The sequence below is a fragment of the Jaculus jaculus genome, chromosome 1, assembly GCF_020740685.1.
Source record: "Jaculus jaculus isolate mJacJac1 chromosome 1, mJacJac1.mat.Y.cur, whole genome shotgun sequence".
Taxonomy (NCBI): domain Eukaryota; kingdom Metazoa; phylum Chordata; class Mammalia; order Rodentia; family Dipodidae; genus Jaculus; species Jaculus jaculus.
Genome location: NC_059102.1, coordinates 277,988,405 through 278,013,456, shown reverse-complemented (window position 1 = coordinate 278,013,456; position 25,052 = coordinate 277,988,405). Strand labels below are relative to the sequence as shown.

The 25,052-nt window shown below is 40.7% G+C and overlaps 1 protein-coding gene and 1 pseudogene across 1 annotated transcript in view; both read right to left on the bottom strand.

Moving 5' to 3' along the window:
- Positions 1–24,703, bottom strand: part of Kif14 (kinesin family member 14) — a 97,957-nt gene extending 73,254 nt beyond the window's left edge. The window contains exons 1-8 of the mRNA XM_004659461.3: positions 24,652–24,703; positions 21,513–22,745; positions 18,528–18,782; positions 14,669–14,756; positions 8,584–8,682; positions 5,554–5,606; positions 3,209–3,239; positions 1,679–1,786 (exon numbers count right to left, since the gene is read on the bottom strand). Coding sequence (XP_004659518.2) covers positions 1,679–1,786; positions 3,209–3,239; positions 5,554–5,606; positions 8,584–8,682; positions 14,669–14,756; positions 18,528–18,782; positions 21,513–22,630 — 1,752 coding nt within the window. The 5' untranslated portion in view covers positions 22,631–22,745; positions 24,652–24,703. The remainder of the gene's footprint in view (positions 1–1,678; positions 1,787–3,208; positions 3,240–5,553; positions 5,607–8,583; positions 8,683–14,668; positions 14,757–18,527; positions 18,783–21,512; positions 22,746–24,651) is intronic.
- LOC101605712 lies at positions 11,500–12,546 on the bottom strand (annotated as a pseudogene).
- Positions 24,704–25,052: the final 349 nt, after the last annotated feature.

Sequence of the window (25,052 nt, the reverse complement as noted above, 5' to 3'; positions counted from 1 at the left end):
ATCTCTTCTTTAACAAATAATTTATGCTGCATAAATATTTATGTAGTCTAAAGAAAACAGAGAAATTGAGCAGTGCTTAGATTAATGCCAAAATAAGCTACTTTATTTTAAAAAAAGTTTTTTTTATTAGCCAGGCGTGGCAGCGCATGCCTTTAATCCAAGAACTTGGGAGGCAGAGGTAGGAGGATCACCATGAGTTCGAGGCCACCCTGAGACTACATAGTAAATTCCAGGTCAGCCTGGAACAGAGTGAGACCCTGCCTTGAAAAAAATATTATTTATTTAAGAGAAAAAGAGAATGGGCCTGTAAGGGCCTTTTGCCACCGAAAACAAACTTGAGATGTATGTGCCACTCTGCATGTGGCTTTAAGTAGATACTGGGGAATCAAACCTGGGCCAGTATACTTCGCAAGCAAGTACCTTTAACTGCTAAGCCATCTTCCCAGCCCAAGAAATTACTTTAAACAGATCAAAATTCTCAACTACCTAGTTATATTAAGCAAACAACTTAGCAGTTAGTTAAGTCACGTGCCTACAAAGGCAAAGAACCCAGGTTCAATTCCACAGGACCCATGTAAGCCAGATGCACAACAGATGACCATGGTGGCACATGCATCTGCAGTTTGTCTGCCGTGGTTAGAGGCCCTGGTGTGCCCATTCTCTCTATCTGCCTCTTTCTCTCTCTTTCTCAAATAAATAAAAATAAATTTTTAAAAATTACCTCTATAAGGAATTTTCATGGTGTATGATTGTTCGAGATTTTCTGAATTTGGTTAAATGTGATTGTAAACAACTAAAAGATTATGTACCAAAATGTTTACAGGGGCTTGAATGGTGGAACCTATAGCTAAATTTACCAAAAAAAAAGTTGTGTTTTCTAATGTTTTTCAAAGTATTCTATAATTACTATGTAGTATTGATAACACTATCATATACTGATAAGCTTTTACCAACATCATAAATTACCAATCATCTATTACTGACTTAAAAACAATGATAATAACATATTGCTACATATACGAAAAATCATTAAAAGTTATTATGCATATTTTGTAAAATCCCTTGATGTTTACCTGTTTTGTTTTATTTTGTTTTTCAAGGTAGGGTTTCGCACTAACTCAGGCTAACCTGGAATTCACTACGTATTCTCAGGCTGGCCTCAAACTCATGGCAATCCACCTTCCACACCCAGCTTTCCATTGATGTTTAAGTAATTAATTACACACTTTGTACTTTTTTTTTTTTTTTTGGTTTTTTGAGGTAGGGTCTCACTCTGGCTCAGGCTGACCTGGAAGTCACTATGTAGTCTCAGGGTGGCCTTGAACTCTTGGCAATCCTCCTACCTCTGCCTCCCAAGTGCTGGGATTAAAGGCATGAGCCACCACGCCCAGCTTTTGTACTTCTTTTTGCATTTTATTTATTTATTTATTTGAGAGTGAGAGAGAGTATAGCCACATCAGGGCCTCTAGCCACTGCAAACGAACTCCAGACATAAGCATCACCTTGTGCATCTGGCTTTACATGGGTACAGAGGATTCAAACCTGGGTCTTTAGGCTTTGCAGGCAAGTACCTTAACTGGTGAGCCATCCCACCAGACCTACTTCCACTTTTTGATCAACAAAAGAAAATAAGAAAAATATAAAACCAATGTATTTACCACCATCAACAACAAAGTACCTTGGTCTGGGTCATCACCAGGGTAAAAACTGAATGAGAACGAGAGCTTTTATCATTCATACCAGTAGCAGCGGTTGCTCTTTGTTTATTTCCCAACTCCAGCCAACTCTAGTAAGAAAGAACACATACATGTCAGTAACTTCACTGTAATTTGCTGGAGGGAAAAATTAAGGAGAAATTAAAAACCAAATTTGCTTTTTATTCTTTAAATATATTTATTTATTTATTCGCAAGCAGAGAGAGACACATATAAAGACAGAGAGAGAGAGAGAGAGAGAGAGAGAGAATGGGCACACCAGGGCCTCTAGCCACTGCAAACAAGCTCCAGATGGATATACCACTTTGTGCATTTGGCTTTACATGGGTGCTAGGGAACTGAACTCAGGTCATTAAGTTTTGCAGGCAAGTACCTTAACCACTAAGCCATCTCTCCAGCCAGCTTCTTCTGTTTTAAATGTGTAGGGGGTAAGGGGGGTCAAAGTGTGTGCCCATGCATTTGGAGGCCAGAGGACAACCTTGGATACTGTTCTTCAGAAACTTTTTCTTTGTAAACTTATTTGAGAGAGAGAGATTGGGTATGCCAGGGCCTTCATTTGCTGCAAACAAACTCCAGACACATGCGCCCCCTTGTGTGCATGTGCAGCAACGTGTTTGTGTTACCATGAGTCTGGCTTACATGGGATCTGGAGATTCAGAGCATGACCTCTTAGGCTTTGCAGGCGCCTTAACTGCTAAGCCATCTCTCCAGCCCTGTCCACCTTTATTGAGACAGGATTTTTCATTTTCCTAGAAGTAACCAATTAGGCTAGGCTGGCTGGCCAGCATATACCAGGGATTTTCCTGCCTTTGCCTCTCTAGCACTGAGATTACAAGCATGTGCCACTGTGCCTGGCATTTTTAGGTGAATTCTGGGGATCAAATTCAAATCCACATTCCACATGCTTGTGGACATTACTGACTAAACTATCTCCTCAGCCTCACATTTGCTTCTCCTACATATCTGTAATATACATACATCATTACTTAATTTATAAAATGAAATTTTTGTTTTGTTTTGTTGAGACAAGGTCTCAATTCTGCAGCCCACACTGGCCTAGAACTCGCTACATAGCCCAGGCTGATATCCAACTTGTGGACAACCCTCCTGCCATGGTCACACAAGTGCTGTAATCATAGGTGTGTCCACCACTCCAATCTTATAAAATAAATTTAGTGTTATCATTTAATGATTTGCATTGTTATTACCAGTTTTGCTTGTTTTTTTTCTTTTGTTTATTTCTGTCATAGAAACTTACACCTGGAAAGAACACCCTTTAGAATCTACTTATAAAATAAGATAATGTGATGTTCAATATTTTAATTCAGAAGATCAACTGCTTTGATTAACACTTAACATTAAACATCAGTTCCAAATGTATTAACAAAATTAACCCTTCCTCATGCTAACAGCAATTTCTGGAAAATATTCTTATAAATATTTATGATGATTTTCTATCTAATAACATAATGACAAAATATAGCTAATCTTACCTGAATATCCGAGTAAGAATTGACAACATTCCTGTTTTTAAGAAAAGGATAAAATCAATTTTACTACTGATTTTACTATTCTCAAAAATCAGTAATGTTTCAATATATAATTACTCTCTGGAGTTCACAATGAAGTAATTCACAAACATTGCACTAATCATCCATGAATTTTATTATTATTATTTTGCGGGGGGGGGGGGTCCAAGATAGGGTCTCGCTTTAGCTCAAGCTGACCTGGAATGTAGTTTCAAGGTGGCCTTGAACTCATGGCAATCCCCATACCTCTGCCTCCCGAGTGCTGGGATTAAAGGCGTGCACCACCACACTGGGGGTTTTTTGGTTTTTCTTTGGCTTCAGAGTCCGTCCCCCTAACCGCTAAGCCATTTCCTGGTTTTTTGGGGGGTTTTTTTGGTTTTTCAAGATAGGGTCTCACTCTAACCCAGGCTGACCTTGAATTCACTATGTAGTCTCAAAGTGGCCTTGAACTCACAGCAATCCTCCTATCTCTGCCTCCCAAGTGCTAAGATTAAAGGCTGTGCAACCATACCAGCTTAATCTTTCATTTTTTTAAATGTTCATTTTTGGTTGCTATTGTATATATATGTAAGTACAATGATTGAGATGGGGAGGGGATATGATGGAGAATGGAATTTCAAAGGGGAAAGTGGGGTGGGAGGGAGGGTATTACCATGGGACATTTTTTATAATCATGGAAAATGTTAATAAAAATTGAGAAAAAAATGTTCATTTTTATTTATTTATTTGAAAGAGGTAGAGAGAGAGAGAGATTTGAGAATGGGTGTGCCAGGGCTTCCAGCCACTGGAAATAACTCAGATGCATGTGCCACCTTGTGCATCTGGCTTACATGGGTCCTGGGGTATTGAACCTGGGTCCTTTGGCTTTGCAGACAAGCACCTTGACTGCTAAGTCATAATTCCAGCTGTAATCTTTCTTTCTTTTGTTTTTGGTTTTTCGAGGTAGGGTCTCACTCTAGCCCAGGCTGACCTGGAATTCACTACGTAGCCTCAGGTTGACCTCAAACTCATGGCAATCCTCCTACCTCTGCCTCCCGAGTGCTGGGGTGAGTGTGCCACCATACCCGGCCACTAATCTTTCATTTTTTTAAAGGACAAGGAATATAGTAATTGAACTTTTCAAAAAATATGATTTTTCTTTCTCTTTTTTTGTTCTTTTATTTACTTATTCAAGGAGGGTAGAGAGAATGAGTACTCCAGGGTCTCTAGCCACTGCAAATGAACTCCAGATGCATGCGCCACCTTGTGCATATGGCTTACGTGGGTAGTAGAGATTCAAACCTGGATCCTTTGGCTTTGCTGGCAAATGTCTTAACCACTAAACCATCTCTCAAGCCCTGGTTTTTCTTAATAAAGCATCTTAAAATTTTAACATTATAAAACTCAACTGTACATTATGACACCAAAAGATAACACATATTTAAGCACAGGTACATGAAATGTGTGGGTGTGAGTAGGTGCAGGTCCAAAAGAATCCCACAGTTATTAAACAGAGCTGAATTTATACTAAATCACTTTTCCTTTCCTATAAGAATAAAGAATTGGGGGCTGGAGAGATGGCTTAGCATTTAAGCACTTGCCTGTGAAGCCTAAGGACCCCGGTTCGAGGCTCGGTTCCCCAGGTCCCACGTTAGCCAGATGCACAAGGGGGCGCACATGTCTGGAGTTCCTTTGCAGTGGCTGGGGGCCCTGGCACGCCCATTCTCTTTCTCTCTCTCTCCCTCTGTCTTTCTCTCTGTCTGTCACTCTCAAATAAATAAATAAAAAATGAACAAAAAATATTTAAAAAAAAAAGAATAAAGAATTGGAAATTGAAAGAGAAAGTAAATTACTTTTGGCATGTATAAAACTCTCAACATCTAATGGGGAAAAGAAAAGGTAAAAAGGAGATATGTATTTTATAGTAAATTTAACCACTACTATATGCCAGGCACTTTACAAGTATTGTGAAAGATACAGAATACAAAGAATACCCTACTTGGAAAGAGAGAAAATATATTAAAGATAGAAGGTTAGTTACTCAGCTTTCAAAGTTGGGGAAGCAGCCAGGCGTGGTGGCGCACGCCTTTAATCCCAGCACTCAGGAGGCAGAAGTAGGAGGATTGCTATGAGTTCAAGGCCACCCTGAGATGACAGAGTTAATTCCAGGTCAGCCTGGACCAGAGTGAGACTCTACCTCGAAAAAAACCAAAAAAAAAAAAAAAAAAAAAAAAGTTGGGGAAGCAAATGAAAATACAGTAAGAGTTATGGGAAAATAATATTCCCTCTATTCATTTTTCCTCCTTGCTCTTGCTGAGTCAAACACTTACATGGACAGTGCTTCAACATACGGCCCAGACACTGGATGCTCTCTTACTCTCAGCTGGAAGAAACAAGTGTACAACTTAGAATACTACAAATACTTCAGACACTTTTATTTATTTTCTTTTTTTCGATTTTTCAAGGTAGGGTCTCACTCTAGCTCAGGCTGACCTAGAATTCACTATGAAGTCTCAGGGTGGCTTTGAACTCACAGCAATCCTCCTACCTCTGCCTCCCAAGTGCTAGGATTAAAGGCGGGCACCACCACACCCAGTCTTCAGACACTTTTAAATGATTTTAAATGAAAATGTATTTCAAGTTTGAGGTAAAGATTTACTTTTACCTTATCTAGAAACAATTATAAAAATTCTCACAAAAATCTGTAAGGCACTAAGAAACTGTGGTGGTTTGAATAGATGGCCCCCAATATATTTAGTTCTTTATTGTTTATAGTTTGCATCTGCTGGCTACCAGGCTGGAGGCAATGTCACTGGGTGATCTTAAGGTGTGGTGGCGGGTTTCAGATTTCAATCTAAAGATACACAGCAAAGTGTGCCTAGCTGGAGTTCCTGAAGTGTGCTGTGGCTTTTGACCTTTAGGCTTATACTTCTCTGTCTCTGCTTGGGCCTGTGAAGGCAGGCCAGTTTCTTCTGCCATTATGGAACTTCCCCTGGATCTGTAAGCGTCAATAAATCCTTTCCTCCATAACTGTGCCTGGTCTGGAAGTTCATCTCAGGGAATCTGAATCTGTCTGCTACAGAAACTTTATCACCAAAAATTACTTTTAGTTTTATAACAGGCAACAATATGCTATATGTCAAATGTATTGCTAATTTTTTATTCTTTTATGTGGTGGGAGGTATGGGCATGATGTTTGTGTATGTGTACCACAGCGCACATGTAGAGTTCAGAGAACAACTTCCAGTGTTGCTGTCTGCCTTGTTTGAGGCAGGATCTCTCACTGTTCACCACTGTGTTCACCAGGCTAGCTGGCTGAAAGCTTCTGGGTGATGCTCCTGTGCCTCAGCTTCCCTTCTCACCCTAGGTATGCTAGGATTAAAGATGCTAGCGCTACAGCAACTGGCTTTTACGTGTGCTCTGGGGATCCAAACTCAGATTCTCATGCCTCTATGAGCCAACTCTCCAGCCCCCAAACTTCTTATTTTTTTTAAATATTTTTTAAAGTATTTTTAAATATTTTCGAGCAAGCGAGAAAGAGAGAGACAGAATGGGCACATCAGGGCCTCCAGCGGCTGTAAACAAACTCCATCTGGCTTATGTGGGTCCTGAGGAATCAAACCTGGGTCCTTTGGCTTTGTAGGCAAGCGTCTTAGCCACTAAGCCGTTTCTCCAGCCCAAATTTCTTATTCTTAAGTTAAATCCCATACCACTGCCAAGTTTCTTTTTTTTTTTTAATATTTCATTTTATTTATTTCAGAGAGAGAAGGAGAGCATGGGCATGCCAAGGCCTTCAGTCACTGCAAATGAACTCCAGGCACATGTGCCACCTTGTGCATTTGGCTTACATAGGTCCTGAGGAATCAAACCTAGGTTCTTTGGCTTTGCAGGCAAGTACATTAAACACTAAGTCATTTCTCCAGCCCTGTTTAAGTTTCATATTGGTATTAAGGTTAACTGCATGTCAGGCAAAAGAAGTGACTTTTTATTATTTTTATTTATTTTTTATTACTTTTATTATTTTATTAACTATGCTGCAAGGACCATCACAAAACTAAGGTTTTGAATTCTATAAGCAGATTTTTAAAAACCTGGAATCTATTTCACAGTATCAATAAAATATCAAATAAATAACCACCTGAATACAAATTCTATAATAAGAATACAATTTTAAAGACCATGACTGGGCTGGAGAGATGGTTTAGCAGTTAAGTGCTTGCCTGTGAACGAGGCTCGATTCCCCAGGACCCACGTTAGCCAAATGCACAAAGGGGTGCATGCATCTGGAGTTCATTTGCAGTGGCTGGAGGCCCTGGCACACCCATTCCCTTCCTCTCTCTCTCTCTCTCTCTCTCTCTCTCTCTCTCTCTCTCTCTCTTTCTCTCTCGGTCACTCTCAAATAAATAAATAACAATAAACAAAAAAAATTTTTTTAAGACCATGACTGCCTCTGGGCTATTAGAGTACATGTTTGATTTACATGATCCTACTAAACCCTAAAACAAATATTTTAACTTTTACACAATACTTGATTAAAATAAAAAATGAGCTAAGGGCTAGAAAGATGGCTTAGCAGTTAAGGCACTTTCCCGTGAAGCCTGACGACCAACGTTCTATTCCCCAGTACCCAAATAAACCAGATGCACAAAGCAGCACATGTATCAAGTTTGCAGCGGCTGGAGTACCCATTCCCTATCTACCTCTTTGTTTCTCCCTCAAATAAACAATTTTTTTTAAATTTTTTTTTATTTTATTTATTTATTTGAGAGTGACAGACAGAGAGAGAAAGACAGATAGAGGGAGAGAGAGAGAGAGTGGGCGTGCCAGGGCTTCCAGCCTCTGCAAACGAACTCCAGACGCGTGCGCCCCCTTGTGCATCTGGCTAACGTGGGACCTGGGGAACCAAGCCTCGAACCGGGGTCCTTAGGCTTCACAGGCAAGCGCTTAACTGCTAAGCCATCTCTCCAGCCCAAACAATTTTTTTTTAACTAGTGGGTTTTGCTGGGTATGGTGGCACATGCCTTTAATCCAGCACTTGGGAGGCAGAGGTAGGAGGACTGAAGTGAGTTCAAAACCACCCTGAGACTACACTGTGAATTCTAGGTTAGTCTGGGCTAGAGTAAGACCCTACCTGGAAAAACTAAAAAAAGAAAATTAATGGGTTAAATCTCAACTATTTCCATTAGTGGTGCTGTTCAGCTACTTTTATATAACAATGACATAGGCTGGAGTTCCAACATATTTATTACCACATAAAAATATTCTAATAAAAATATAGACCATATTCTTCAGAGATCCCACATATTTATATTCATTTATAAAAACAGAAATAAAAGCAAATAATAGTATTTAATTCTTACTGGTTGTTTTTTCTGCCCATTTTCACCTTTACAAACCAGAAGGTCATGAATTTTTTCATTATAAACTTCAAAGAAACTCATTTCAATATGGTAGCTGACCTAGTAGAGAAAGAAACAAAGCATTCAATTTTAAGGTTCTTTACAAGCTTTCCAAATCACATACCTGATATGGCCCAATATCAAGGACACATTAGAAGCCAGGTGTGGTGGCTCACATCTTTAATTTTTTTTTTTTTTTTTTTGAGGCAAGCCCAATGACTGGCCTTTTAATTTTTTTATGCAACAGAGAGGGAGGAAGGGAGGGAGAGAGAGAGAATTGGCACGCCAGGGCCTCAAACCACTGCAATCAAACTCCAGACATGTACACCCCCCTTGTGCACATGTGCAATATTGTGCGCTTGTGTCACTATGCGTCTGGCTTACATGGGACCTGGAGACAAGTACTTTAAATCACTAAGGAATCTCTCCAGCCCAGTGCATGCCTTTAATCCCAGAACCTGGCAGAGGTAGGACTGCTGTGAATTCAAGGCCACCCTGAAACTACAGAGTGAATTCTAGGTCAGCCTGAACTAGAGTGTTGTCGGGTTCACATTGCTGGCAGAAATCAATTGACCAAGAGCAGCTTTTGGAAGGGAAAAAAAGGTTTATTTTGGCTTGCAGGCTCAAGGGGGAAGCTCCATGATGGCAGGGAAAAGGATGCCATGAGCAGAGAGGACATCACTCCCTGGCCCGGCCCACATAAGGTGGAGAACAGGAGTGTGTGCCACACTGACAAGGGGACACTGGCTATAATACCCATAAGCCCACCCCCAAAAATACACTGCCTCCAGGAGGTGTTAATTCCCAAATCTCTATCAGCTGGGAACCTAGCATTCAGAACACCTATGTTTATGGGACACATGAATCAAACCACCAGAGTGAAATCCTACCTGAAAACATCCCCCCCCAAAAAAAGAATATATAAATTCTTACCACTCACATTAAAAAGTAACCAATACAATTAAAACACATACAAAGGGGGATATGGATAGATGTTCAGTGCTTGAAGGTGCTTGCTTGCAAAGCCTATCAGCCCAGAGTTCAATTTCCAGCACTCACATAGAGCCAGACACAGAAAGTTGCATATAAGCAAGGCATGGTGGCACATGCCTTCAATCCCAGCACTCAAAAGGCAGAGGTAGGAGGATCGTCATGAGTTCAAGGCCACCCTGAGACTGCAGAGTGAATTCCAGGTCAGCCTGGACTAGAGCAAGATCCTACCTTACAAAATAACAGTGACAATTAATTAATTAAAGTGGCATACACACCTGGATTAACTTTGCAGAGGCAAGAGATCCTGGCATGCATGCATACACACACACACACACACACACACACACACACACACACACACAAATAATTTTTTGTTGTTGTTGTTTTTTTTTTGTTTTTGTTTTTCGAAGTAGGGACTCACTCTGGCTCAGGCTGACCTGGAATTCACTATGTAGTCTCAGGGTGGCCTCGAACTCTCCGCGACCCTCCCACCTCTGCCTCCCGAGTGCTGGGATTAAAGGTGTGCGCCACCACACCCGGCTCACAAATAATTTTTTGTTGTTGTTGTGATTTGAAGTAGAGTCTTACTCTATCTCAGGCTAGCCTGAAATTCACTCTGTAGTCCCAGGCAGGCCTTGAACTCATGGCCATCCTCCTACCTCTGCCTCCCGAGTGCTGGGATTAAAGGCATTCAACACCACACCCAGCTACAAATAAATTTTGTTTTTAAGAAACAAATAGGGGCTGGATAGATGGCTTATTAGTTATGGCACTTGCCTACAAAGCCTAAGGACTCAGGTTCAATTCCCCAGAACCTACATAAGCCAGATGCATAAGGTGGCACACAGGTCTGGTGTTCGTCTACAATGGCTAAAGGCCATGGCGTGCCCATTCTCTCTGTCTCACTGTGCTTCTCTCTTAAATAGATAAATAAAAATATATCAAGAAGGAAGGAAGGAAGGAATGAACAAATAAAGAGCTGAAAAAGCCGGGTGTAGTGGCACACGCCTTTAATCCCAGCACTCCAGAGGTGGGAGGATCACCATGAGTTCAAGGCCACCCTGAGAGTACATAGTGAATTCCAGGTCAGCCTGAACTAGAGTGAGACCCTACCTCAAAAAAAAAAAAAAAACAAGCTGGAGAGATGGCTTAGTGGTTAAGGCACTTTCCTGAGAAACCAAGGATCCACATTCAATTCCCCAGGATCCATGTAAGCCAGATGCACAGTGGTGCATGCATCTGGAGTTCATTTGCAGTGGATGAAGGCCCTGGCATGCTCATTTTATCTGCCTCTCTATCAAATAAGTTTTAAAAAAAAAATTTTAATCCAAGTGAACATGGTGGTGCACGCCAAAATGCCAGCACTTGGCAGTTGGAGACTGATTTACCCATGGCTCAGCAATGCTACTCTTTTGTTTGTTTTGGCTTTTTTTTTTTTTTTTTTTTTTTAATAGAGAGAAGGGACGCACCAGGGCCTCCAGCCACTGCAAATGAACTCCAGACACATGCACTACCTTGTGCATCTGGCTTATGTGATTTCTGGGGAATTAAACAGGTCACTAGGCTTCACTGCTAAGCCATCTCTCCAGCCCTAGTTTGGTTTTTTCTTTCTTTCTTCCTTCCTTTCTTTTTTTTTTTTTTAATTTGGCATGGCTGTCATGGGAGGGTGGAGTTGGCAAAGAGAAGAGAAAGACCAACAGACAAAATGTTAACTTAAACACTTTAACATACAATGGTTTTCTGAGAGATTATTTTCAACAAATGAAAACAAGCACTGAAAGCCCATTAGTCAAGCCATAGACAATAACATGTTCCATCTTATGTAGCTTTCCAATTTTTCCCTTTTTTTTTTAAATAAAATCTCTCCCCAAACCATTATCACTTTTAATCTTCTCCAAACTGGGCTTCATCTTCAGACTCTGCATCTCCAGTCTTCTCTGTTGGAGGCTTGAAGACGCCTTTTTTTGTGTTTGTTTATTTTTTATTTATTTAGTTGAGAACAACAGAGAGAGAGAGAAAGAGAATGGACGTGCCAGGGCCTCCAGCCACTCCAGACACGTGCGCCCCCTTGTGCATCTGGCTAATGTGGATCCTGGGGAATCGAGCCTCGAACTGGGGTTCTTAAGACTTCACAGACAAGCGCTTAACCGCTAAGCCATCTCTCCAGCCTCAGACAACTTCTTTTCTGGAGGGCTCTCTGGCTCATCTTCTTTGGGAGGAGTCTTTTCCTTTGACACCTTTGAAGCTGTGGGCCTGCCCTTTTACTGGACTCAGCGTCACTGTAACCTTTAGTCTGGGTTTTGGCATTGTTTCTTTTCTTTTCTCTCAGGTTTGGAATTCTTAAACATCTTTTTGTTTTTCTTTTTTGAACTTCAATAGTCACTGACATCATTATCATCTTCCATTAGGAAATCCTCATCACTGCCAGAATCTTTCCTGGAATGGCGCCTCGTCGTCTTCTTCTGGCTCTTCCTCACTGCCCACATTTTCCAAGAGCATCTCCCTCTGTTTAGATGCTGCCTTCTGTTGCTGGTACACATTTTTGTGATCATCTTTTTCATCTTCACTGCCTTCTAGTAAGTGAGAATCATCCTTCTTGGTAATCACATCTTTTTTTTTTTCAAGGTAGGGTCTCACTCTAGCCCAGGATGACCTGGAATTCATTATGTAGTCTCAGGGTGACCTTGAACTCACAGCAATCCTCCTACCTCTCCCTCCCAAGTGCTAAAATTAATGCCCAGCCACATCTTTTTCTTCTGAGTCTTCACTATCTTCTTGTGAATTCTTTCCAGACTGCCTGTTTAGCTTCTCAGATGATCAAATTTTCTTAGTGGGAGGGCCCAAATATCCTCCATAATCTTCATCTACATCATCCGATTCCTGAAACTGTGAATAATCAACGACCTTCCTATTTCTGACAGAACGAGACATGTTTGCTGCGGAACCATGTCAAGAAGCCAAGGACCAGGACAAGCCCACCCACCCCCAACTTCAGCCCATAGGGCCACTGCAGATGGAACCCCCCCTTCCCTAGCCAGCTGCTGGCTTTCTCAAAGTCACAGCTCTGGGTTCGGGCCCCTGAATCTACAGGAGCCCATGCCCCACCACCCTGCCTCTTCAAAATGGACCTTTTTTAAAAAAATAATTTTATTTATTCATTTGACAGAGAAAGAGAGAGAGAATGGGTGCACCAGGGCCTTCATCCACTGCATGCGCCCCCTTGTGCATCTGGATAACATGGGTCCTGGGGACTCAAACCAGGGTCCTTTGGCTTTGCAGGCAAATGCCTTAACTGCAAAGTCATCCCTCCAGCCCTGGTTTGGTTTTTGAAGCAGGGTTTCCCTCCAGCCAAGACTGACCTGGAACTCACTCTATAATCTAGGCCGACCTCAAACTTACAACGATATGGGCTCTCAGGATTTAACAAACAGGTATTAATATAAATGTTATATGAAATAGTGTATTGTTCTGGGAGTTTCAAGAAACTTAGTTGGAAATAAGTTGGGAAAGGCAGATGGGTACATATCATAAAGAAGCCAACTTTGTTTTTCTCCCTCTCCTTTGAGGTTTCTATCATCATGGTGACTACATGACCTTCTACCACATCCGCATACATTACCCTCTGTCATCCTGAACAATTCCAGTGTTGACACAGTCACATCATTTGGTTGTGATTTAACACATGTCATCTCACAACAAACCTATGAGAAAGGTATATCATCCTTGTTTGTTTTGCAGAAACAGAAACAAGTTAAGTGACTTGTTCAATGTCACACTTCTAGTAACATGATGAACCTTGGATTCAAACACTTCACTTCATCTAGCTCTCTGACTTCCATTACTTTCATATTTTCCTCTAAAATCCTAAATGGCTATGAAAGAACTCTGCACAAGCCCAATTTCCACACTTTCTTATTCCCATGAAAACTGGACTTGAATCACATTTCATCTTTACAGTCTCCAGACCACTGTTCTTCTCTTACTATCATTTAATCATTGGGATAAGGAGAGAAGAAAACAGAGGCAGTAATGTATCCACAGGGGGGAGAGAACTTACTTAATCCTATATTTTCTTCTCATTTCCTCAATAAAGGGATAAATATCTACTCTGGTTCTCTACTAGAAACTGATTTCTCTCTTCTCAACTACTATATCACCAAGGCAGTTACCAAGCCTTAACAGTTACACTCACTATGCTCTCTCAATGTGCGCTCTCTTTGCTCTCTTTGTGCTATCACGACATCAGCTTAGCTCCTTGTCATGCCTACACAGCTCAAGTTCTGTAGCTGTCTTTTGCATCAAGTCTTATTTCCCATCAATCCATGTTCTACACTGCAGCCAGGATCATCTTTTACTTTTAAAGAGTAAATGTGATTATGTCATTTCCTTATCAGAAAGTCCTTCCATAGCCTTGATTTCTGGAAGAGTGGTTTATAAAGTCCTTTATGAACAAAGTTCTGCCTATCTCTCTAGTTTCACTTACTGTCACTTGCCACTCTCAAATTCCATGCTCAAAACAAAGTAAACAATGTACAAATTCCCAAAGGCTCCCTGCTTTCTTACTTTCAAATTTGTTACCAATTGCTTCCTTTGCCAAGATGTCCGTCCTGCTCTTCTTCCCCAAGTTAATAAATGACCTATGTCCTTCAAAATCAAACTTAGGGGCTGGAGAGATGATTTAGTTGTTAAGGTGCTTGCCTGTAAAGCCTAAGGACCCAGGTTCGATTCCCCAGTAACCACATGGAACACATGTATAATCTCAGACAAAAGAATGGGGAGGCCAAGGACAACCCTTAAGCTATAGAATGAGACCTGTGTCAACAACTACACACATGTACACACGTGCGCGCGCGCGCACACACACACACACACAAAGATGTAAGAGATTACACTTCTGTCACTGCCCACCTGGAAGAACTGCAACTAATTTTGAATCCTCATCCCCTACTTTACACTATTCCCAAGGACTGTGATCTAGAAATGAAAATGCTATCTTTCAGACCTTATGATAGGTATTTCTTTAGTCATGCCTCTGATTTGAATTTGAACATACCTCTGAGGTTTGTTTTTTGGCTATTTGAGCAAAAAGATCTTCACAAAATCTCGGAATTATTCCTGGTTCTTCATTAAGTCCCATCATCCTGAAAAATAGATTATGAATAAAAAGGAAATAACACTAATTATTAGGAGATTTTTAAATTTCTTTTTGAGGAAATGAGTTGGAAAGGAGAGCAAGGAACAACTTAATAAGAATCCATCATTAATATCTAGGAATCAGGCTCACAAGTTAAATCTGCCTGAAACTAAATCTTATTTCTAACAGTTAGCTCTTCAAGCTTGGACAAAATATTGAACTCACTTCTGTAAATGAGAATGTCGGGCTGGAGGGATGGCTTACAGTTAAGGTGTTTGCCTGCAAAGCCAAAGGACCCAGGCTCAATTCCCCAGGACCCATGTTAGCACAAGGGGGCGCACGCATCTGGAGTTTGTTTGCAGTGGCTGGAGGCCCTGTTGTGCCTATTCTCCTTCCCCCTCCTTTCTCTGTCAAATAAATAAATATAAAATATTTTTTAAAAAATGAGAATGTCAGAAGTATCTAGCTGAGAATGTTACTCTGAGATACAAGCAAAGCGGTTAGCACAGTACCTATAAAATACTCAATAAGTAGCCGGGCATGGTAGCACACACCTTTAACCCCAAGACTTGGGAGGTAGAAGTAGGATTGCTTTGTCTGAGTTTGAGGACACCCTGAGACTCCATAGTGAATTCCAGGTCAGCCTGGGCTAGAGTAAAACTCTATCTTGAAAAAAAAAAAATACTAAATGTTAGCGGGCTAGAGAGATGGCTTAGCAGTTAAAGCGCTTGCCTGCAAAGCCAAAGGATCCAGGTTCAACTCCCCAGAACCCAAGTAAAGCCAAATGCGCCTGGAGTTCATCTGCAGTGGCTAGAAGCCCTGGAATGCCCATTCCCTCTCTCTCCCCCTCTCAAATAATATTTTAAAAAAGAACTTTAAAAATAAAAAGTGTTACCTATTTAGAATTCTGCATATTCCCTTCTATGACAGGAATTACTGCCACAACTACCATCTGTGGGGTGCTTTTAACACTTTTTAAAATTTTTCAATCTATACAGTAATTGTACATACTTATTGGATACAGTGGGATAGTTTATTACATGGATACAATAAGTAATGGTCAGATCAGAAAACTGGGACATACATCACCTCAGCACTTACCACTTTGTTGTGTTGGAAACATTCAAAATTTCTATAAGCCATTTTGAAATGTACGATTTATGGTTACCAACATTAATTATCATAGTTATCTTGCTTTTTCCTAATTTGCTTTAAAATATTTTGTTGGGGGGCTGGAGGAATGGCTTAGTGGTTAAGGCATTTGCCTGCAAAGCCAAAGGACCCAGGTTCGATTCCCCAAGGACCCATGTTAGCCAGATTCACAAAGGGGTGCAAGCATCTGGAGTTTGTTTGCAGTAGCTGGAAGCCCTGGGGCACAAACGCACACGTGAGCTCGCTCTTGCTCTCTCTCCTTTCTTTGTCAAATAAATAAAATAGTTTTTTTAATAATAAGCTAGAAAAGATATATAAAGGGAAAAGAAAGGGGGGGTACTTAATAGGATATTGTATTGTACATATGTAAGTAGAAAAATAGATTAATGGGGATGAAAAGGCCCAAGTGAGATCAGGGGAAGAGACTGAGTAAAGGAAAGGTGGAGGGAGGACTAATCAAAATCTAAGAGGATATAAATAAAGCATATGGAAACCTACTTTTTTGGACAATGGAACACTCATGAGCCACAGATTGTTACTAGAAAATTTTCAGTGCCAGGGATGGGATACCTTCCAGTGAGTTGTTGGCCAGGAAGGTCCCTGATGCCCCCAAAACATTACAGGCCATTGCTGATGCCCTTGGTTTCCCACCAGGAATAGATAGATGGTAAGACCCTACTGCTGAAGACTCCACATACTTGGGCTGCAATGCCACTGAGAAACCCTGCTGGAACTGAGATGAAAGCCTCCTCCACGTAGACCAGCTGACAGAAATGTGCATGCAGTTCAATGGGAGAGAGAAAAATCACCAGCGAAGATACTCAACAGTGGACAATGAAAGCCTTATATTTGGCCAGCCAGGCCAAATGGGCCAACGGGTACAATAGTGACACATCTGTCATGGTGGAAATCAAGTGCCCTCCAACTGGACTGGAGGCCGGCTCTATGGGAGGAAATATATCATTGATACTGAAAATCTAAAACAAGGGTAGTCATAAGCCCTAGTGTTGTAACATCTGCTGCTATCTGGCTAAATGTATATACTATGCTCATCAAACTGCCCAGTAAGCATTTCTCTAAATGTTCACACCCATATATTAGTGCTACTCTCACTTTTGGTTGAGAACCTTCTCTTTTCAGATGGCAGTGACCTTGGGATGACTCAGAAGGCATCATGGTGCTGGGAAGAAGCGACAGAGGAATACTCAGTACTGCAATATCTCTATCACACCTTCCAAGACTCAAGGTCTACAGCGGAAAAGGTGGTGGAAAGAATGTAAGAGCCAAAGGAAGGATAGGACTCCTTACAACATGCTCCTCCAGACACAAAATGGCCTGGATATCCATGACCTCACAGTGCCTAACACTACTTACACAAGACCATCATAAGAAGAGGAAAAGATTATGACATCAAAATAAAAGATTGATTGAGAAGAGGGGATATGATGGAGAATGGAGTTTTCACACGGGAAAGTAGGGGGAGGGAGGGCATTACCATGGGAAATTATTTACAATCATGGTAATTGTTAATAAAAAATAAATAAATTTTAAAAATTAAAAAATTAATTGTTTTAGGGCTGGAGAAATGGCTTAGCAGTTAAGGCATTTGCCTGTGAAGCCAAAGGACCTATGTTTGATTCCCCAGGACCCACATAAGCCAGATGCACAAGGGCACATGCATCTGGAGTTTGTTTACAGTGGCTAGAAGGCCTGGCGTGCCCAATCTCTGTCTGTCTCTCTTCTCTCTCTCTCTCTGCTTGCAAATAAGTAAATAAAATTTAAAAAAAAATTAAATGTTTTGTTGGATTTGTTTTCTTATTTTGAGATTAAGGTCTCATTCTAGTCCAGGTTGACCCAGATCTCACTCTGTAGTTCCAGGATGGCCTCAAACTCAGTGATCCTCCTACCTCTATCTCCTGAGTGCTGGGATTAAAGGCATGTACCACCACCACACCTGGTCTGTTTTATTGGATTTTTTAATAAAACCAGTACTCATATAAGGCAAACTAAATTGAACTTAAAGCTGTTAATTTGTTAACATAAGTATCCCAGAATTTCTAGCCAGGTTTTTCCCTAGTAACTTGACAGTTGCTCAAGTAGGTGGGATATAAGAAAGATGGAAATTTTTGGATCTGCCCAGTAGCATAAGATGCCTTACTATTAATTTTCATAGCAGTATTTAAAAGATAACCTCTTTGAAGCCAGGCATGGTGGCACAAGTCTTTAATCCCAGCACTTGGGAGGCAGAGGTAGGAGGATTGCCTTGAGTTTGAGGCCACCATGAGACTACATAGTACATTCCAGGTCAGCCTAAGCTAGAGCGAGACCCTGCCGTAAAAAACCAAGAAAAAAAAAAAAAAAGATAACCTCTTTGGACTTCAGCTTATACAAGAAACATGAATTATAGTGAAACAGAGCCAATGATACTTACAAGGTAAATTAGTGCATGTATAAACTGAAGCACAGAAGTGAAGTGACCTGCCTAAGTTTGCAGAGAGAATGTAATAAATGAGACCTAAGACTACTTCTGTCATTTCAAAAACTATATTCTTTCTACAACCAAGCTGCTTCTCACAAAAAGGAAATGTAGACATTTCTGTACAGTTGTACATGCAATACAACTTACGTATATGACTTTCCAGAGCCAGTCTGACCATAAGCAAACAGGCAGGTATTATAGCCTTCGAAGGCTCTTTCTAGGAGGGGTGCTGCCAGCTTCTCATACACAGTACTCTGGCTAGCATAGTGAGGATGACAGTCATCAAAAGACCAGAATGAAACATCATAAATGAAAGTATAAACTTGTTTCATATCAGGATGTTCCACAGCTATTTCTTCTCCATTAGTGAAGACCACCTGGGATGCATTCTCAATCTTCTCTCTTTAAAAAGAAGCACAAAGAAAATCAAGTTATCATTATGGGTACTATCTCCATAGAATATAATAATTTCTCGAAACTAGTTAAATTTATCATTCCTCAAGGCAATAAAATACTTTAGTTTTATGTGGAAAATTAGAAAATCCAGTTCACTGGATTTCCAACATATATTTTCTTTGCTCCATTGCAAAATAGAATTTCAGCCAGGCATGGTGCCAATTCCTTGTTAAGAAAGTACCTTCTTAAAACAAAAAAAATAAAAAATAAAAAAAAACAAAGAAAGTACCTTCTTTTTCTTTTGTATCTCTCTTGCCATCCTGCCTGTATGCTTCAATTCAAATCAGAAAATATCTTTTTGTATTTTAAAGAAGCTTGAGGATAATAATCTATATAAAACTGACATAAAATATAAGTACAATTTCAGCAAGCCTAGAGTAACAGGTTTAAATCATAAGTCTCTTGGCTACTAGTCATCACTATTAATCCAAAGGTTTCCTCTAAGGGCTGGGGATATAACCAAGTGGTAGAACATTTGTCCCCTGCCCCTCCCCCTCCCCACCTTACCCCTGCCATGCATGAGGCCTCAGGTTCAATCCCCAGTGCCACAGAAAAAAAAAGTTATTGTATATTTGGGGCTGGGGAGATAGTTCAGTGGTTAAAGGAGTTTCCTTGCAAAGCCTGCTGGCCTAAATTCAATTCCCGAGCACCCATGTAAAGCCAGATGCAAAAATTAGCACATGAGTCTGGAGTTTGTTGACAACGTAAGAGATCTTAGCAAGCTTGTATGCATGCATGAACACACACACACACACTGCATCCACACAAATTTTCTTTAACGTCTGCCCTTCCACTAGATTTTCTTAAAATCACACATCTTCATGTCCAACCTACTTCTAAGATATAGGAGGAAATCCTTCCCCAATTCTGGAGAAAAACACAGTAACAGGTCCTAGATATCAACTCCTTCCCCAATCCTACCTGTTTTCCCTGAAAAACAGCTTTTATTTTAAATTTATTTTTATTTTTATTTGAGACAGAGTGAGAGGGAGAGAGAGAAAGAGGAGAGAAAATGGACAGACATGTCAGGGACTCTAGCCACTGCAAACAAATTCCAGATGCATATGCCACTTTGTCCATGTGGCTTACATGGGACCTGGAGACTCGAACCTGGATTCTTAGGCTTTGCATGCACCTTAACCACTAAGGAGCCATCTCTCCAGCCCTTAAAACCAGCTGTCTCCAAGGGCGTGGTGAGCACACCTTTAATCCCAGCACAGAGGCAGAGGTAGGAGAATCCCAGTGACTGCAAAGCCAATCTGATACTTCATTGTGAATTTCAGGCCAGCCTGAACTAAATGGAGACCAAACCTTAGGGGGAAAAGTTTGACTATAATTTGATGAGTGTCACTCTACCCAACCTGCTTTTAGGGCTTGCCTGATGAAGTTCTTATTAGCGTGTACTTACCTGTCTTAGGTTTTGTCCTTTTCACTCTGTTCTTTCTATTGCCTCTTTTCCCTTCATGATTCTTTTTTTTCTCAATTTTTATTAACATCTTCCATGATTTTAAAAAAATATCCCATGGTAATACCCTCCCTCCCCCCACGTTCCCCTTTGAAATCCTTCATGATTCTTAAAACTCTTATTACACTTTCTGACTCACATCAGTTCACCACCAGTTCTTTCTTCTTATCATCAATTTACTAAAAAGGCCTTTATAGTCCTAATTAATTGCTCCTAACTACTAATCCTTTCAGCTCAAACAGGAGGTTCCTTCACTGAAGCAGTGATTACCATATCCACTTCTAGGATGCTTAAATACACAATATCACATTAACAACTGTTGACCCTATTAAGTTTTTACTGTACTCCCTTAAAATATTTAATATTTTATTTATTTGACAGAGAAAGGGAGGAGAGAAAGAGAGATAGAGATGTTTCCACTCACAAATCATGAATTTCAAAGAAAATTGATCTAATTTAGTGATTCACTTGGTTTTTAAAAGCAATATATTTAGACACACATATACAAAACAGTAGTTTTATCTTTTTGTTGTCAATCATAATTATTCACAACATATGACAATTAAGCATAAACATTACTGAGCTAGAATTATGGTTCAGTGGCAGAGCACCTGTCTAGCATACATGAGACTCTGGGTTCAACCCCTAGCACTATAGGAAAATCCTAACAAGTATGAAGACACATGAATATTACACTGCTTTTCTAAAAGCAGAGAGGAATTTACAAAGCACAGTATAGGGTATTGACTTGACCTGAAATTACAATGCAAATCAGGGCTGGGGATGTGGCTCCATGTGTAAAGTGCCTCCCTAGTATGCACCAAGCCCTGAGTTTGATCACCAGTACTGGGCATGGTGGTGCATTAGCTTAATCCCCGAAGGAGGGTAGGAATTCAAGGTCATCCTTAACTAGGTAGTGATTTCCAGGCCAGGCTGGGCTTCATAACACCCTATCTTAAGAAAGAAAAGCCAAGAGAAAAGAATGGAGAAAAAAACAAAGGAAAAAAAGAGAGAAGGGAGGAGGAAGGGAAGGAAAAAGGGACAGAGGGAAGCTAGCCATGGTAGCTTACACACCATTACTTCCCAAACTCAGAAGGCTGAGGTAGAAGAATCAATAAATAGCCTACACTACAGATAGTTTCAGATCACCTTGGGTTAGTGAGACCCTGCCTCAACAATAAACAAACAAATAAACAAGATGCAAAACATACCTTTTGCTGAAAGGCCTCACACGCACAGCCACTGTCACTTGACTATTCTCTACTTTTAAGGGGTCTGTTTCTGTAGAAGTATTCTGAACTGCAGTTTTTTCTTCTGGAGGGAGTGTATTTTCTTGTGACTTTTCTCTGTTATTTGCAACCAGAGAATTTTTTGACCTTTGCCTAACTTGAAGGCTAGGCATCCTACTTTTCAGTATTGATGCAGCTGGGCTTTTAAGCTGGGGCTGGCCATATTTCGGTGTTACTTTGTGTTCTGTTACACATTTCACAGGGGTTCTTGTTTCTAAGTTTCCAAATTTATTCGAATTTTTTGCAACATCTTTCCCAATGCTTCCATGATGTAAGTCTCCTGTTCCTGAAACTTTGATATCCAGCTTGGTCTTAATAGGTTTCATTGCTAAGTGTCCTGATCTACTGTCAGTGTGACTCTGGAGAGCAACAGGTGCTATACTGCGTAAATACTTAAGTGTCACATTTTCATCTGCCCTACTGAGAGCAGGAAATGTGTCTTTGTATTTCTCATCAACCATCATTTCAATGCCATTTGAATCTTCAGCTAAAATCTCACAGGATGCAACAGGAGTGTTTTTATTACTCATAATCTTTGCATTTATCTTATTTTCCTGTGAAGCACATTCATTTTCCGTGTCACCTCCCATATGATGTTCTGTCTGCCGCTTTTCAACAGAATCTCCTTTAGCTGTTTTCCACTTTTCCACAGAACCAGTTTTAGCACGACGACGTTGTAATGTAAGACTTGTATCTGCTATTTTTGTAGTTGTGTCTCCCAACTCACTACCAGGTAAAGATGATCCCTTGTTCCTTGTAGCTCTTCTCTGAAGTGTCAGTCTACCCACAGGGTTAGGAGAAAGGGGCATGTCTCCTGTTCTCTTACAGGCAGAAATAACATAAGTGCAGTTTACATCTCTGATTTCAGTTGCAGATCTTCCTAATGGATGATCATCATTTTCACTTTCTGACACATCTGACTTCAAATGCATCTTCAGCTGGCTGCTGAGGGTGGGGGCATTCTCTGAGGAACTCTTGTGGGTAGAAGGAACTTCAAGGACATCACTGTTGTGTCTATTATGAGCAGTGTATACTGACATTTTGGAAGCAAGTTATTTTTAAAAGAATGTGAGGAATCTAAGCACTTCTTTGGGTGCTTGTTTGATTTCCAGCCATTTTGTATTTATCAGTTTCCAAAAAATATCTGCTCAAAAACTGCAAAAAAAAAGAAAGAAAGAAAGAAGGAATGAATTACTACAAATCTTAAAAAACAGAAAAACTCTCTTACTGTAGAAGTAAATTCTCAAAAGAATGCATTAGAATAAATCACAACTTCCTGGCTGGAGAGATGGTTTAGCAGTTAAGGCACTTGTCTGCAAAGCCAAAGGACCCAGGCTCAATTCCCCAGGACCCACGTAAGCCAGATGCACAAGGCGGCACATGTGTCTGGAGTTTGTTTGCAGTAGCTAGATGTCCTGGCATGTCTATTCCTTCTCTCTCTCTCTCTCTCTCTCTCTTTCTCCCTCCCTCCCTCTCTCAAATAAATAAATTAAATAAAGGATTTTTTAAAAGAATAAATCACAACTTCCATTCTGGATATTCCTTTCAAACAATGTCTGACAAATTTCTGCCCTCAAAAAAGTTTCTAACCATTAGCCATCAAATATTTACTCCCATTACATGCCAGGCTTAGACAGATACTACAGCCTTAACAGATAAGATTCTTGTTCTAATGTCCTTAGTCTAAAAGGAACACAGATGGCTTTTATATCAGGGCAAAATAAACAAGTTACTTTAAAAATGTTAAACCTTGGCCTGGAGAGATGGCTTAGCAGTTAAGGCATTTGCCTGCAAAGCAAAGGACCCAGGTTCAATTCCCCAGAACTACGTAAGCACAAGGTGACACATGCCTCCAGAGTTAGTTTACAATGGCTGAAGGTCCTGGCATACCCATATTCATTCATTCATTCATTCTCTCTCTCTCTCTCTCTCTACCTCTTCCTCTCTCAAATAAATAAAAAATAAATTAAAAAAATATATATGTTGAAACTTGTATGTCATCAGAGATTTTTTTTTAAGTACTCCTATTTTGGAAACTCTTACACCTAAATCAGAGTCTGTAAAAAAGAACTTTTCTCAATTCTTATTGAATGTATGTTAAATACAGGAATGCCTATAAAGGAAATTAAAATGTCACAGGCAGATTATTCTCAAATAAATACTATGGGTATTAAGTACTAGAAAGTAATTACTTGCATTGAGAAAAGCAATGCAAAATTAGGTAAGTAGGTGGGAGAGGGCACACCTGTAATCTCTGCACCACGAGGTTGAGGCAGAAGGATGGAAGTTCAAAGTCAGCCAAGGCTACATAACAAGACCCTCTCACCCCACTCCCCAACCAAAAAATAACTATACTACCTGTATTTGATTAGTTATACACAGATATGGGTATGTAGATGCCACCAATATCTATCAGGCATTAAAGTTTAAAAAATAGCAGGCCCTAGGCATGGTGGTGCACACCTTTAATCCCAGCACTTAGGAGGAAGGTAGGAAGATCTCCCTGAGTTCAAGGCCAGCCAGTGACTAATAGTGCATTTCAGGTCAGCCCACACTAGAGCGAGACCATACCTTGAAAGGATAAAAATAAATACATAAACAGCAGGCACAGCTACAGACCTTATGTGGATTCTTTTAAAAAAAAAAAATTAAATTTGCATACCTGATTCCATTCTGTAAAATGACACCGGCTTAAACTATTGGGACATTATTGCTACTTAGGAACAAGTTAACAGAAGCTCATCTTTAGGTGAGCCTTTCAAAAACCTTAAGGTTTTACATAAATAACAGTCGTCATTACAAAAAGAAAAACTCTTCGGGTTGTAAGAAGCTCCCCTCAAATTTTCAAATAAAGCATGGAAGTTGCCCATTATGAGCTTAAAAGACAATACGCAGCCCATCAGCAAGTTGTGGCGAGTTTAAGTTAAAAAGACTGATTCTTGTCTTGGACACGTATCTCCAACTGAAAACTATCTATTTCCGAAAGTGGTTGTGTGTTGTTTTGTTTTCAGAGTTTCACATAAGATTTTTAAAGAAGGGAAACAAGAAAAGCAAGTCTCACCCCAAAGCAGAAGATGCCAGAGAGCCCGCGCTTGCTCGGGCGGACACGGCGCGGGGCGGGACACGCGTGTACCTCAAGGACCCCTGGCCGGAGACCCTCGGACAGAGAGGAGGGCGGCAGACCCCGTCCCGCAGCCGCACTTCCGCCTGCGCCCGCTGGGCCTCGCCACAGCCCCTCGGGAATCTCCTCACAGCACAGCACAGCGCTCCCGCGGCGGCGGCGATTTGAATGGGCGCTTCGCCTTCTGATTGGCTGCCGCTCCTGCGTCGGCCGGAAACGCTGGTGGTTGGCTACTGGACTCTGCGTCAATCAGGAGAGCCGCTCTCGTCTCCTAGGCAACGGTTAACGCCCCCTCCCCCAGCTGGAGCGTGGAGCTTGGAGCTTGGAGCTTGGAATGGCTA